The 11438-nt window shown below is 54.1% G+C and overlaps 1 protein-coding gene across 2 annotated transcripts; it reads left to right on the top strand.

Moving 5' to 3' along the window:
- Positions 1-3564: 3564 nt before the first annotated feature.
- Positions 3565-8744, top strand: LOC117661040 (immunoglobulin superfamily containing leucine-rich repeat protein 2). Of its 2 annotated transcripts, none has more exons than XM_034409530.3 (2): positions 3565-3864; positions 5131-8744. In XM_034409530.3, the coding sequence occupies exon 2, from the start codon at positions 5138-5140 to the stop codon at positions 7283-7285; it is 2148 nt and encodes a 715-aa protein (XP_034265421.2). In that variant the 5' UTR covers positions 3565-3864; positions 5131-5137; the 3' UTR covers positions 7286-8744. The 2 variants fall into 2 exon arrangements, with proteins under 2 accessions (XP_034265421.2, XP_034265420.2); XM_034409529.3 differs by lacking the exon at positions 3565-3864 and adding an exon at positions 4485-4755.
- Positions 8745-11438: the final 2694 nt, after the last annotated feature.

Raw genomic sequence — 11438 nt, 5'->3', positions numbered from 1 at the left:
CTGCAAAATCCCCATTCCCATCCCACTCCAGGGGAAGGATACTGCAAAATCCCCATTCCCACTCCACTCCAGGGGAAGGGTACTGCAAAATCCCCATTCCCATCCCACTTCAGGGGAAGGATACTGCAAAATCCCCATTCCCACCCCAGTCCAGGGGAAGGATACTGCAAAATCCTCATTCCCACCCCACTCTGAGGCCAGCCAGAGGTGGTATTTGCCGGTTCTCCAAACTACTCAAAATTTCCACTGCCGGTTCTCCAGAACCTGTCAGAACCTGCTGGATTTCACCCCTGGGTGTAAGGCCCAATAAACCACATACACCGAGGTGGAGATTTGCAAAAACATTTATTCTGTGCAGAAGGAAGGACACGGGGATGATTCCCACGAGGGCTGTGCGGAGGCCACTCCTTCAATAATTCCTTTTTATAGATACTCCCATCTATAAAATCCCTCTTAGCTCATCCGAACACTTCATTCATATTTATTAATACGGGTAATCCTTGATTTACGACCAAAACGGAGCCCAGTTTTTTTTGTTGCTAAGTGAGACATTTTTGTCAAGTGAATTTTGCCCCATTTTACGACCTTTCTTGCCACAGTTGTTAAATGAATCTCTGCAGTTTTAAGGTAGTAACCCAGTGAATTAGTAACCTGGTGAATTAGTAACTCGGTTGTTAAGTGAATCTGGTTTTCCCATTGATTTTGCTTGTTAGAAGGTCACAAAAGGTGGATTGTATGACCCCCGGGGATACTCCCACGGTCATAAATCCGAGTCGGTGGCTAAGCATCTGAATTTTGATCACGTGACCATGGGGAACGCTGCAACGGTCGTAAGTGTGAATTACAGTCACAAGTCACTTTTTGTGAGTGCCGTTGTACGCCAAGGTTGAGAAACACCATTTGGGTTATGGTGAAGTGGGAGAAATTAGAAAATTAAAAGGTGGTGGATTTCTTCTTCCTTGCAAGTCAATGAAATGATGCTTCTTTTAAAAAAAGAAAAAAAGGGTATTTCCAAGGGCAACTGTTCTACCCCAGCTACGGATCCCAAAGAACACAGCACACACAAACTCTGAACAAAATTTAGTTTACTCAAATAACGCAGTTTTAGCAAATGCCGGCTGTTAATAAGCGTTCTTAACAGCCTGCCAGAATTCCACAGATAAGATAGTCAGAGTCTTACTGGAGTTGGCAGAAAGCCCATAAGCAAGGTTGCAGAGACATCCCAGCGCAATGATTAGTGAACTAAAGTTGTTTCCTGCAGCTTGTTGCAATCTGTGTTCTTTCTTAAATAGACTAAGGGCGTGGCCAATTAGCCCCAAGCCTTACTCTTGAGGAGACCTCCTTCTGAGGAACCACTCCTGCCTTTTGGCAGCTCTGCGTGCCCGTGCATTGAGAAGAGGCTCCTCCTCTTCCTCCTCTTCACTTAAAGGAGCCTCTGGAGGTTCTGAAGGCCTTGACTGAATCCCTGCCTCTGGCATCACATCTTCTTCAGCCTCCTCGCTGTCCGACTCGAGCGCCAGCTGCACAGGCTGCTGGCGCAGCACCACACCAGCCTCCTCGTCGTCGGGATCAGAAACAATCCGCGCAGGCCACTGGCGGGCCACAACAGCAACAAATAATAAAAAAGCAGGAATAGGTAAGTGGCTGGGGAATTCTGGGAGTTGAAGTCCATCCATCTTTTAATTGTCCAGGTTGGGAAACACAGCATCAGCACCTTGAATTGTGAGAGGAGAAGGGAGGCGTTTTGTGTCATGAGATCACGCTGCGCATGTCATTAGGGCATCCCTGTAGTCTGCTACAGAGGCATCGGGGGTGACTGGGCCAATCACCAGGAGACGGTGAGTTCTAGTTTTGCATTAGGCATGAAAGCCGGCTGGGTGACTTTGGGCCAATCACCAGGTGATGGTGAGTTCTAGTCTTGCCTAAGGCATGAAAGCCGGCTGGGTGACTTTGGGCCAATCACCAGGAGACGGTGAGTTCTAGTTTTGCATTAGGCATGAAAGCCGGCTGGGTGACTTTGGGCCAATCACCAGGTGATGGTGAGTTCTAGTCTTGCCTAAGGCATGAAAGCCGGCTGGGTGACTTTGGGCCAATCACCAGGTGATGGTGAGTTCTAGTTTTGCATTAGGTATGAAAGCCGGCTGGGTGACTTTGGGTCAATCACCAGGAGACAGTGAGTTCTAGTCCCGCTTTGGGCATGAAAACCAGCTGGGTGACTTTGGGCCAATCACCAAGAGACGGTGAGTTCTAGTTTTGTATTAGGCATGAAAGCCAGTTGGGTGATTTTGGACCAATCACCAGGAGACGGTGAGTTCTAGTCCTGCCTTAGGCATGAAAGCCAGCTGGGTGATTTGAGCCAATCCCTATTTCTCTCAGCCCAACTCACCTCACAGAGTCGTTGTAATGGGGAAAATAAGAGGAGGAAGGTATGTCTACCACGAGTTGTTTATAAAAATAACAGAAATAAAAATAAAAAAAGCCCACCCCATACACCCAACCCCTTGCGCCTTGCACCTATTTTAATTTCAAAGAAAGGTCTCTCTGCGTGTGAATGTATGTGTGTGAATTAAGACGGGGTCTCCAACCTTGGCAACTTTAAGCCTGGAGGACTTCAACTCCCAGCAAAGCTGGCTGGGGAATTCTGGGAGTTGAAGTCCACCAGGCTTAAAGTTGCCAAGGTTGGAGACCCCTGATTTAAGAGACTAAGGGGTAGCCCACTTTGGGCTTCCAAGGCAGGAAAACGAAAGAGGAAAACCAGCTGAATTAAAAATCCCATTTATCCTGATTTGAGTTCAGGATAGAAAAATCAGAAGGAAGAAAACGACTGCAATCCCGGGAAAGGAGGAACGACCACAGCTGGAGCGTTCAGAGACGATTGTATAGGTTCTCGCTTCGAGCTGTCTCAGGATCCCGGGCTGTTGGCCATGGCTTTCCTGCCATAGCTGCCCAGGTAAAGGAGGAGGAGGAGGAGGAGGAGGAGGAGGAGGAGGAGGAGGAGGAGGAGGAGGAGGAGGAGGAGGAGGAGGTTGAAAATGGCTTTCCTGCCACAGCTGCCCAGGTAAAGGAGGAGGAGGACGAGGAGGTTGAAAATGGCTTTCCTGCCATAGCTGCCCAGGTAAAGGAGGAGGAGGAGGAGGAGGAGGAGGAGGAGGAGGAGGAGGAGGAGGAGGAGGAGGAGGAGGAGGAGGAGGAGGTTGAAAATGGCTTTCCTGCCACAGCTGCCCAGGTAAAGGAGGAGGAGGAGGAGGAGGAGGAGGAGGAGGAGGAGGAGGAGGAGGAGGTTGAAAATGGCTTTCCTGCCACAGCTGCCCAGGTAAAGGAGGAGGAGGAGGAGGAGGAGGAGGAGGAGGAGGAGGAGGAGGAGGAGGAGGAGGAGGAGGAGGAGGAAGATGATAACAATACCCCTCCGTCCTTGCTTGGGCTGGGCAGAGGGGGAGGGAAAGACCCTGGTAGCTTGGAGAGAGTCTAGACATGCTAAATATTGCATGGCTTTCGCTGGGGAGGGGGCTGCGCTTTCCACACCCACTCAAGGAACGGGGAGGTGGGTCGGCCGGGCTGGGCGCGTCTCCGGGCGCTTGGCTTGCGCGCTCGGGCTCGGCCAGCTCCGCTGAGCGAAGGTGAGGCTTTCTCAAAGGGGCGGTGGGCGGCGATCGGGAGGAGAGGGAGGGGGCGAGACTCGGAAAGCCGCCGCTCCCATCCCGAAGGGAAGGAAGGAAGGAAGGAAGGAAGGAAGGAAGGAAGGACCCACGGCGGCCCCCCATCCCGAGTGGGGCGGCGCCACACGCGAGCCTAGTCCCATGCCTGGAGTTCCGCAGGGCTCCCGCGCCCCCAGAAGGAAACGCTCTCGGAGCCTGAGATAAAGCGGTAAGGGGTCTTGTAGGAGGTTTAGAGACGGGGTCCGGGAAGGTTGGGGCTCTGGGAACCAGGAGCAACCTGTAGGTGCCAGGTGCACCCCTTTCGCCCGCCAGGAAAGCTCCCGTGGACAGGTGTCAGTTTACCTGGGCGGGGTGCGACCCCCGTGGTTACATCTGGGAAAGACGAGGGGGGGGGGGGAACCAAGGTTCAATCCAGCTGCTTGTCTTCCGTGGGAAGCCAGAAAGGGGTCTTTGGATCTGAAGGACCCAAACACGTGGGGGCTGATTTTTTGGGGGAGGATGGGTGGGTGTTAGCTGGCGTCCCGAGAGAGCGCAGGAGGCGAGGCGAACCAGCGCAGGCTCTGGTTTGCGACTCGGTCAGGATCAGCGCAGCCCAACCGCAGTTTTATATCTTATTAGCCCAAGGTGTGGTTTATTATTGACTCAACCATGGCTTAGTGAGGTATGTAGATCCTGAAAAGGGCGGCGGCGGGGGGGGGGGGAGGCGGATGGACGGATAAGGTGGTGGGGAGGGGCAGCCGTGCTGGCAAACCGTTCGGGTGGCACGTGCCAAAGGGGAGAGGACGGGCGGGGCAGTGGAAGGGAAAGAGGGGGGGAGAAACCCCCGGGACAGACAGGCGGAGACGGCTGAGGTGGTCCTTCTCCGCCAAGGAACGGAGACCGAAGCTGCCAAGGCTCCGTTCTCAGGATTCGGACTAAGTCCCGAATCCGGCGCAAGAAGCGGTCTTACTGGGCAGAAGGATCAGATTCGAGCGAGATAAGGGAGAAAAAGGAGGAAGACAGGCGATAACGGGTGGCAGACTACACGGGCACGCCGTCCATTCAACTCTCGAGCCAAACACGTGTCGAGCTCCTGGGTCGTTAGAACCCAGCACGGATGGTTAGTTGACGGGTCTCCGGGCGCCCACAAAGCCCCGAGGACTTACGTGGCAAAGACGGCTTGCCAGGGCGGGTTTTGTGAGGGGCTCCAGTTCTTCAGGCTGCGGATGATGGGGGTGGTAGCGTGAGACTGTTGGAGGTCTCCGTCTTCCTTGGCACGGAATATTGGGGTGCAGCTCCGATAATCCCGTTATGTGGGGAGGATAGGTGTTGCTAAACGTCTCAAGGCACGGGGGTGGTGGTGGTGCAGGTTGGGAGGAAAGCGGGCGGGGAGCATCTGATTGAGGGGTCCTGGAAGGGGTTGGGGGGGGGGGCGCAAGCGTCTCTCAGCCTCTCTCTCTCTCTCTCTCTCTCTCCCTCCCCCTTTCTTCTGCAGACCCAAGATGGTGGCCCCGCTCCTGCTGCGCGCCTGGCTGGCGGCCTCGGCTTTCTGGTGGTCGCCCAGCGCCGGCTGCCCGGAGCCTTGCGCCTGCGTGGACAAATACGCGCAACAGTTTGCCGACTGCGCTTACAAAGACCTGCAGACGGTGCCGTCGGGGCTGCCTTCCAACGTGACCACGCTGAGCCTCTCGGCCAACAAAATCACGGCGCTGGCCCGGGGCACCTTCGCCGAAGTCACCCAAGTCACCTCGCTCTGGTTGGCCCATAACCAGATCCGCGCAGTGGAGGAAGGCACGCTGGCCGTGCTGGGCCTCCTGAAGAACCTCGACGTCAGCCACAACCAGATCTCGGACTTCCCCTGGGCCGACCTGCGCAACCTCAGCGCCCTGCAGCTGCTGAAGATGAATAATAACCGGATGGCCCACCTGCCCGCCGGGGCCTTCAGCTCCCTGAGCGACTTGCGCTCCTTGCGCATCAACAATAACTTCTTCAGCGGCCTGGCCGAGGGCACCTTCGACCCGCTGACCTCGCTCTCCCACCTGCAGATCTACAACAACCCCTTCAACTGCACCTGCCAGCTCATGTGGCTGAAGAACTGGACCGAGCACACCTTGATCTCCATCCCGGAGAGGGAGGCCATCACCTGCGCCGCGCCCGAGGCCTGGAAGGGCCAGCCGCTGCTCAACGTGCCCTACATGCGCTGCGCCCCGCCCGCCGTGCGCCTCAGCTCCCAGCCGGACCTGCAGAGCCTGGCCTACGGCTCCTCGCTAGCTTTGCACTGCCACGCCGAGGGGCTCCCGCGGCCCGAGCTCACCTGGCGGATCCAAGCCTCCGGCCAGACGCTGGAGATCGCGGGCAGCGAGGCCGACCGGCTGAACGCGCTGCCTCCGGCGGCCGCGGGGGAGAGGCAGAGCTTCCGCGCCTTCCCCAACGGCACCTTGCTGCTCCCTCACCTGGGCAAGAAGGAGGAAGGCACCTACACCTGCGTGGCCGCCAACGAGGTGGGCAGCAACCAAAGCTCGTTCCGCGTGGCTCTGGCCGACGCCGCCCCCAAGGACAAGGACTCCGTCGGCAACCCCAAGACCGAAGCCAAGGCGCCGCCCGGCGAGCGCAAGGCGTCCAAGAACAGCGTGATGAAGCCGGAGGAGAAGCGCAAGCTCCTCTGGCCGCCGGATCCAGACGCTGCGCGCGATCCTGACACGCCCGGCGGCGGCGGCGGCGGCGGCACGGAGGCCGAGCCCAGCGAATCCGACTCGGGGGCTGGCGCGCCCTCTCGGCCGGCCGGCTTCGAGCCTCGCTGCGGCGGCGCAGGACCGATCCAGCTGCCGCGCTACGTCTCCAACCACGCGTTCAACCAGAGCTCGGAGCTGAAGCCGCAGAGCTTCGAGCTGGGCGTCATCGCGCTGGACGTGTCGGAGCGCGAAGCCAAAGTGCAGATAACCCCTTTCTCCGGCCGGGAAAAGGGCCAGCTGCGCCGGCTCTACCTGTGCCAGGAGAGCCCTCGGGGGGCTCCGCCGACGCTGGTGCGGTGGTCGCAGATCGAGGAAGGCCTGAACGCCTACTGGTTCCGAGGCCTCGTCCCGGGCACCAACTACTCGGTGTGCCTGAGCTTCGCGGGGGGCGAGGACTGCCAGGTACAGGTGGTCTTCAGCACCAAGAAGGAGGTCCCTTCCCTGCTGATCATCGTGGTGGTCAGCGCCTTCCTGCTGGCTCTGGCCACCCTCCCGCTGCTGGGTGCCACCTGCTGCCACCTGCTCTCCAAGTACCAGGGCAAGACCTACCGCCTGATCCTCCGGGCGCAGAACCCGGCCGACCAGATGGAGAAGCACATGGCAGCCGACTTCGATCCCCGGGCGTCTTACCTGGAGTCGGAGAAGAACTACCAGCCCAGCGAGGTGGGCCGGGGGGAGCTGGAAGAGGAGGAAGATGACGAGGAGGAAGAGGAAGAAGAGGGGAGGGCCAGCGGGGGCGGCGGGCAGCTGGCCAGGGACCCCAGCTTGGCGGCTGGCTCCATGGCGGAATCCCAATCCAAAGCCAACCAGGAGGAGTTCGAAGGGGGCTCCGAGTACAGCGACCGCCTCCCGCTCGGGGCCGAGGCCGTGAATATCTCCCAGGAGATCAACGGCAACTACAAGCCTCCGCCTCGCTGAGCTGGCCCGGCCGGTTCCCCTCCCGAAACTCGGAGGCGCTCGCGCCTCGCCGGACCCGCGGATCCATCGTTTTATTGGGAAGGGTCTCCGCTTGGAACAAGGGCGGAGTATTTCAGCCTAAATTGGCTGGGGTTGGGGTGGGGTTGGGGTTAGGGTGGGGTTTTTGGGTTTTTTTTTTTCCCTTCTCCCCTGCCCTTTCTTAGAGGGGGCTGACCTATTCGGACCACATTTGAAGGGGTCCGTCGGATGGGGGTGGGGGTGGGGAAGCTAAGCGGTGGAGAAATTCGCACCCAGCTTTTGAAGTCGGAATGATACATGCACAGAGCTTCAGTGTTGGCCTTCCTTCCCCTCTCGTTGACACGCGTCTCCCTTCCTTTTCCCACACTCTCGTTGAATCCATTTCTTGGTTAAAATCGAAAGGTAAGGATCGAGTAGAACCCGGGTTTGAGTGGGTAGAGGGTCCCTGAAATACTGGCGCCCCTACAAAACTGCGCGCGTCCGTTTAAATTTCAGGAGGTCGCGATTGCTGGACAGCTCCTCTCCTTTGTTCTAGATGGCCAAGCCGCCCGAACAAACTGCCTAGCCTTCCCATCCCGTAACGGCTTGGAAAGTTGGTCGTGTAGACGATAAATAACCCGGGTCAGGGTCGCTGCTCGGCAGCAGATCCAGGAAGGTCCAACGGAAAGGAACAGTTTTCCTCTGACCGTGTGAATAATAATTGGAACCCGTGCTGTAGAAACGTGTCAATGTATTTGTGTGCATTTTGGACCGCTGGTGGACTCATTCAGTCGAGTAAAGAGGCCGTGTTTAGTCCCACCCTCCTCCCGTCGTGAATTTTCCCTCCAGGATCCCCCCACCTGAAACGTTTCCCTCATGAAGATCCGTGTTTCCTAAACGTTTAATCAGTAGAATAGTTGCTTAGATAAACTTCCCTGCCCTAGCTGGAAAGCAAATGGGTGGCATTTAAAGACTGGAAAGGAAAAAAAAGGAGAAATAGAAGGACAAAAGGAAAGAGGAAAGAGGGAAAGGGAGAAAGCAAAGGAAAGAAGGAAAGGAAAGGGGAAAGGAAAGGGGAAAGGAATGGAAAGGAAAGAAGGAAAGGAAAAGAAAAAAGGAAAAGAAAAAAGAGGAAAGGAAAGGAAAAAAATATTGGTGGGTCTGGCTGCTGATTTTGAGAGCGAGATAGTTTTTGCATCGGTGAACCTGTGGTTTTATTAGTTTATATTTTTAGACTTTTGTCAAGGAAAACAACGCAACAAAAAAAATGCAAAGGCAACAAGAGATCAACTAAGAAAAACAGCACAATTTTCCTCTCTCTCCAGAGCTGGGAGAAATAACACCACTTCTATACTGTATATATTTCAAGTCTAAGAAAAATTAATGATACAATCAAACCCCAGCCATAAGAGGGGTATATTTCTGTAGATGGAAAGTCCAATAAAAACAGACCCCCCAAAAATACTCAACCACTCTGTTGCATCCTTATTTGGCGAACTGGGAGGGGGGGGGGGAAACGTACAGTAGATTGAATTCCGAGCGGGATGAAAAGAAAGAGAAAACTCTCGGATTCTTTCTGCCCCTTCGCTGCCCCCCCCCCCCCCATTCCTCTCTCCTCTCGAAATCTTTGTAATATAAATGCAGAATATTTCGATGCCCGCTTATGCTGAATATATATATATATATATTTATATATATATATAAAACCAAGGTTCCCCTCTCCCGTAAACTTTATCCCGCCAGATTAATGCGTTGGTTGCCAATTTTGGAAAAGAGGAGGTGTCTTTTGCCCGGAGGGACCTGCCCTTTTCCAACCTCCCCGTCCCGTCCTTTTCTCCCCCCACCCCCACCCTCCCACCCCCATCCCGCTAATTCTCACCAGAGCTTCTAGAAGCCCGTTTCCGTTTAAGAAAATTAGTTTCATGGTTTCTACTGTCCTCACTTTTTAAAAAAACCCTATGCGTATGTTTCTGCGCGGAGGGAGGAGGTCAATTCGAGGGGAGCAATTAGATTTTTTAGGGGCGGCTTGACTTTAATTGCGATAATTTTGGGGCAGCAGTGAGGGCGGGGGAAAGGGGTGACTTTACAAAAAAGTAAAAATACAAATAAATGAATGGCGGAAAACACAACCATTTGTCTGAAGTGGTGTAGGGTTTCCTGCCTGAGCAGGGGGTTGGACTAGAAGACCTCCAAGGTCCCTTCCAACTCTGTTATTCTGTTAATTACTAAATAGCTAAAACTCAAAGAGCAACTTTTAAAGGATTCTTAGCGAGCCTTTCCTGTTGGCTGTTGGAAGATTTGGCCCCAAGGATCGATGTGTGTGTGTGTGGGGCTATCAAAGGGGGTCTCCGGATGAGACCCCCCCACACACACATCTAATCGTTTCATAAGCGCAAAAATCAGAAAAAGGAAAGGAGAAAAGGCGCTACGAGATGAAGGTTCGTTCGCTGCCTTAAAAGGCTTGCTGAAACGGGCTTCTGCTTTTAAAGAAGGGGGGGTCTCAGAGCCTCAGCCTGCCGACGGGAGACCCCGATTCTTGGCACAGAGAGACGTGCCATATGGACTCCGCGGTGGAAGAAGGAAGTCAAACAGCGTTTGACTTCGCGCGCTCTTGGGCGCCCGGAATGCTGTGCAGAACTCTGGCGTTTGCGCGCGGCTCTTGCGTTTCAGCTTAAAGATTTGAAAGGCAGTCCCTCCCTCCCTCGCTTTGGAAACAACGGGAGCCCCAAAAACAACAACCCGTGTGTGTGTTTGTGCGTGTGTGCGAGAGAGAAAATGAGAGAGAGAGAGAATGAGAGAGGGAGGGAGGGGGAGAAGGAGAAGGAGAGGGAGAGAAGGAGGGAGAGAGAGAGAGGGAAAATGAGAGAGAGAATGAGAGAGAAAAAAATCAGAGGGAAAATGAGAAAGAGAGAGAATGAGAGAGAAAAAAATCAGAGAGAAAATGAGAGAGAGGGAGAATGAGAGGGAGGGAGGGAGAAAGAGAGAGAGGGAGAGAGAGCGAAAATGAGAAAGAGAGATAATGAGAGAGAGAAGAGCCTTGATAGTACAGTGGCTTAGTGCACCCTGTCATTAACACAGCTGCCTGCAATTTCTGCTGGTTCGAATCTCTCCAAGGCTCAAGGTTGATTCAGCCTTCCATCCTTTCTAAGGTAGGTGAAATGAGGACCCGGTTTGTGGGGGCAATAAGCTGACTTTGTATAAAATATACAAAAGTATGAAGGCTATTGCTTAACGCATTGTAAGCCGCCCTGAGTCTCCGGAGAAGGGCGGCATATAAATCTAATTAAAAAAAAAAATTAGAGAAAATGAGAGAAAACAAGAGAGAGAGAATGTGAGAGAGAGGGAGGAAGAGAGAGAGAGAGGAGAAAGAGGGAAAATGAGAAAGAGAGAATGAGAGAATGAGAGAGAAAAAAAATCAGAGAATAAATGAGAGACAGAGAGAATGAGAGAGAGAGAAGGAGGGAGAGGGAGAGAAGGAGAGAGAGAGGGGAGAAAGAGAGTGAGAGAGGGAGGGAGAGAGCAAAAATGAGAGAGATAATGAGAGAGAGAAAAATCAGAGAGAGAGAGAAGGAGAAAGAGAGGGGTGTGTGTGATATCTTGAGAATTGGCAGAGACATTTTCGGATCTGCGTGGACTGGAGATTCGAATAGGTCCTGCTTACCAACCAAGAAGCCAGCGGTGCCCAACCCGAAGAGTTCCAAGAGCCTTGGGGTAAAAGTCCCCATCACATCCCCAACCTTAGGCCCTGCTGACTGAGGAACATGGGATTTGTAGTGGGAGGGGAACCAGTCCAGGAACGCTGAATTGGTGCAACTTTGCAGAGGTGAGGAGCAGCATGGGCGCACTTGCCATGCTTACCTTTCCCAGGTAGGGAAATAAACCAAAACAACAAAAATAAAAAGAACAAAACTCCAACCCGCCTCAGAGGGGCCTGGAAAAACAACGTCCGGGGTCCGCTTGAAGGTATGTTAACTTTGGAGCTGAAGGACACCCCCCCCCAATGGAAAATAACGCTGGACTACAACTCCCCTAAAACCCAAGCATTTACTCCCTGGCCCCACACTTTTCTGCCCCAAATCTTTTCTTTGCAGGGACCCGGAGTGAGAGGTGAAAAGTGTCTCAGTCTCTGTGGACTTTAAAGGCAAGGAGCTCAGGA

This window comes from Pantherophis guttatus, chromosome 13 (genome assembly GCF_059756535.1).
Source record: "Pantherophis guttatus breed Tessera chromosome 13, ASM5975653v1, whole genome shotgun sequence".
NCBI lineage: Eukaryota > Metazoa > Chordata > Lepidosauria > Squamata > Colubridae > Pantherophis > Pantherophis guttatus.
The sequence above is the reverse complement of the archived record's forward strand: the minus strand, read 5'-3'. Positions and strand labels throughout refer to the sequence as shown.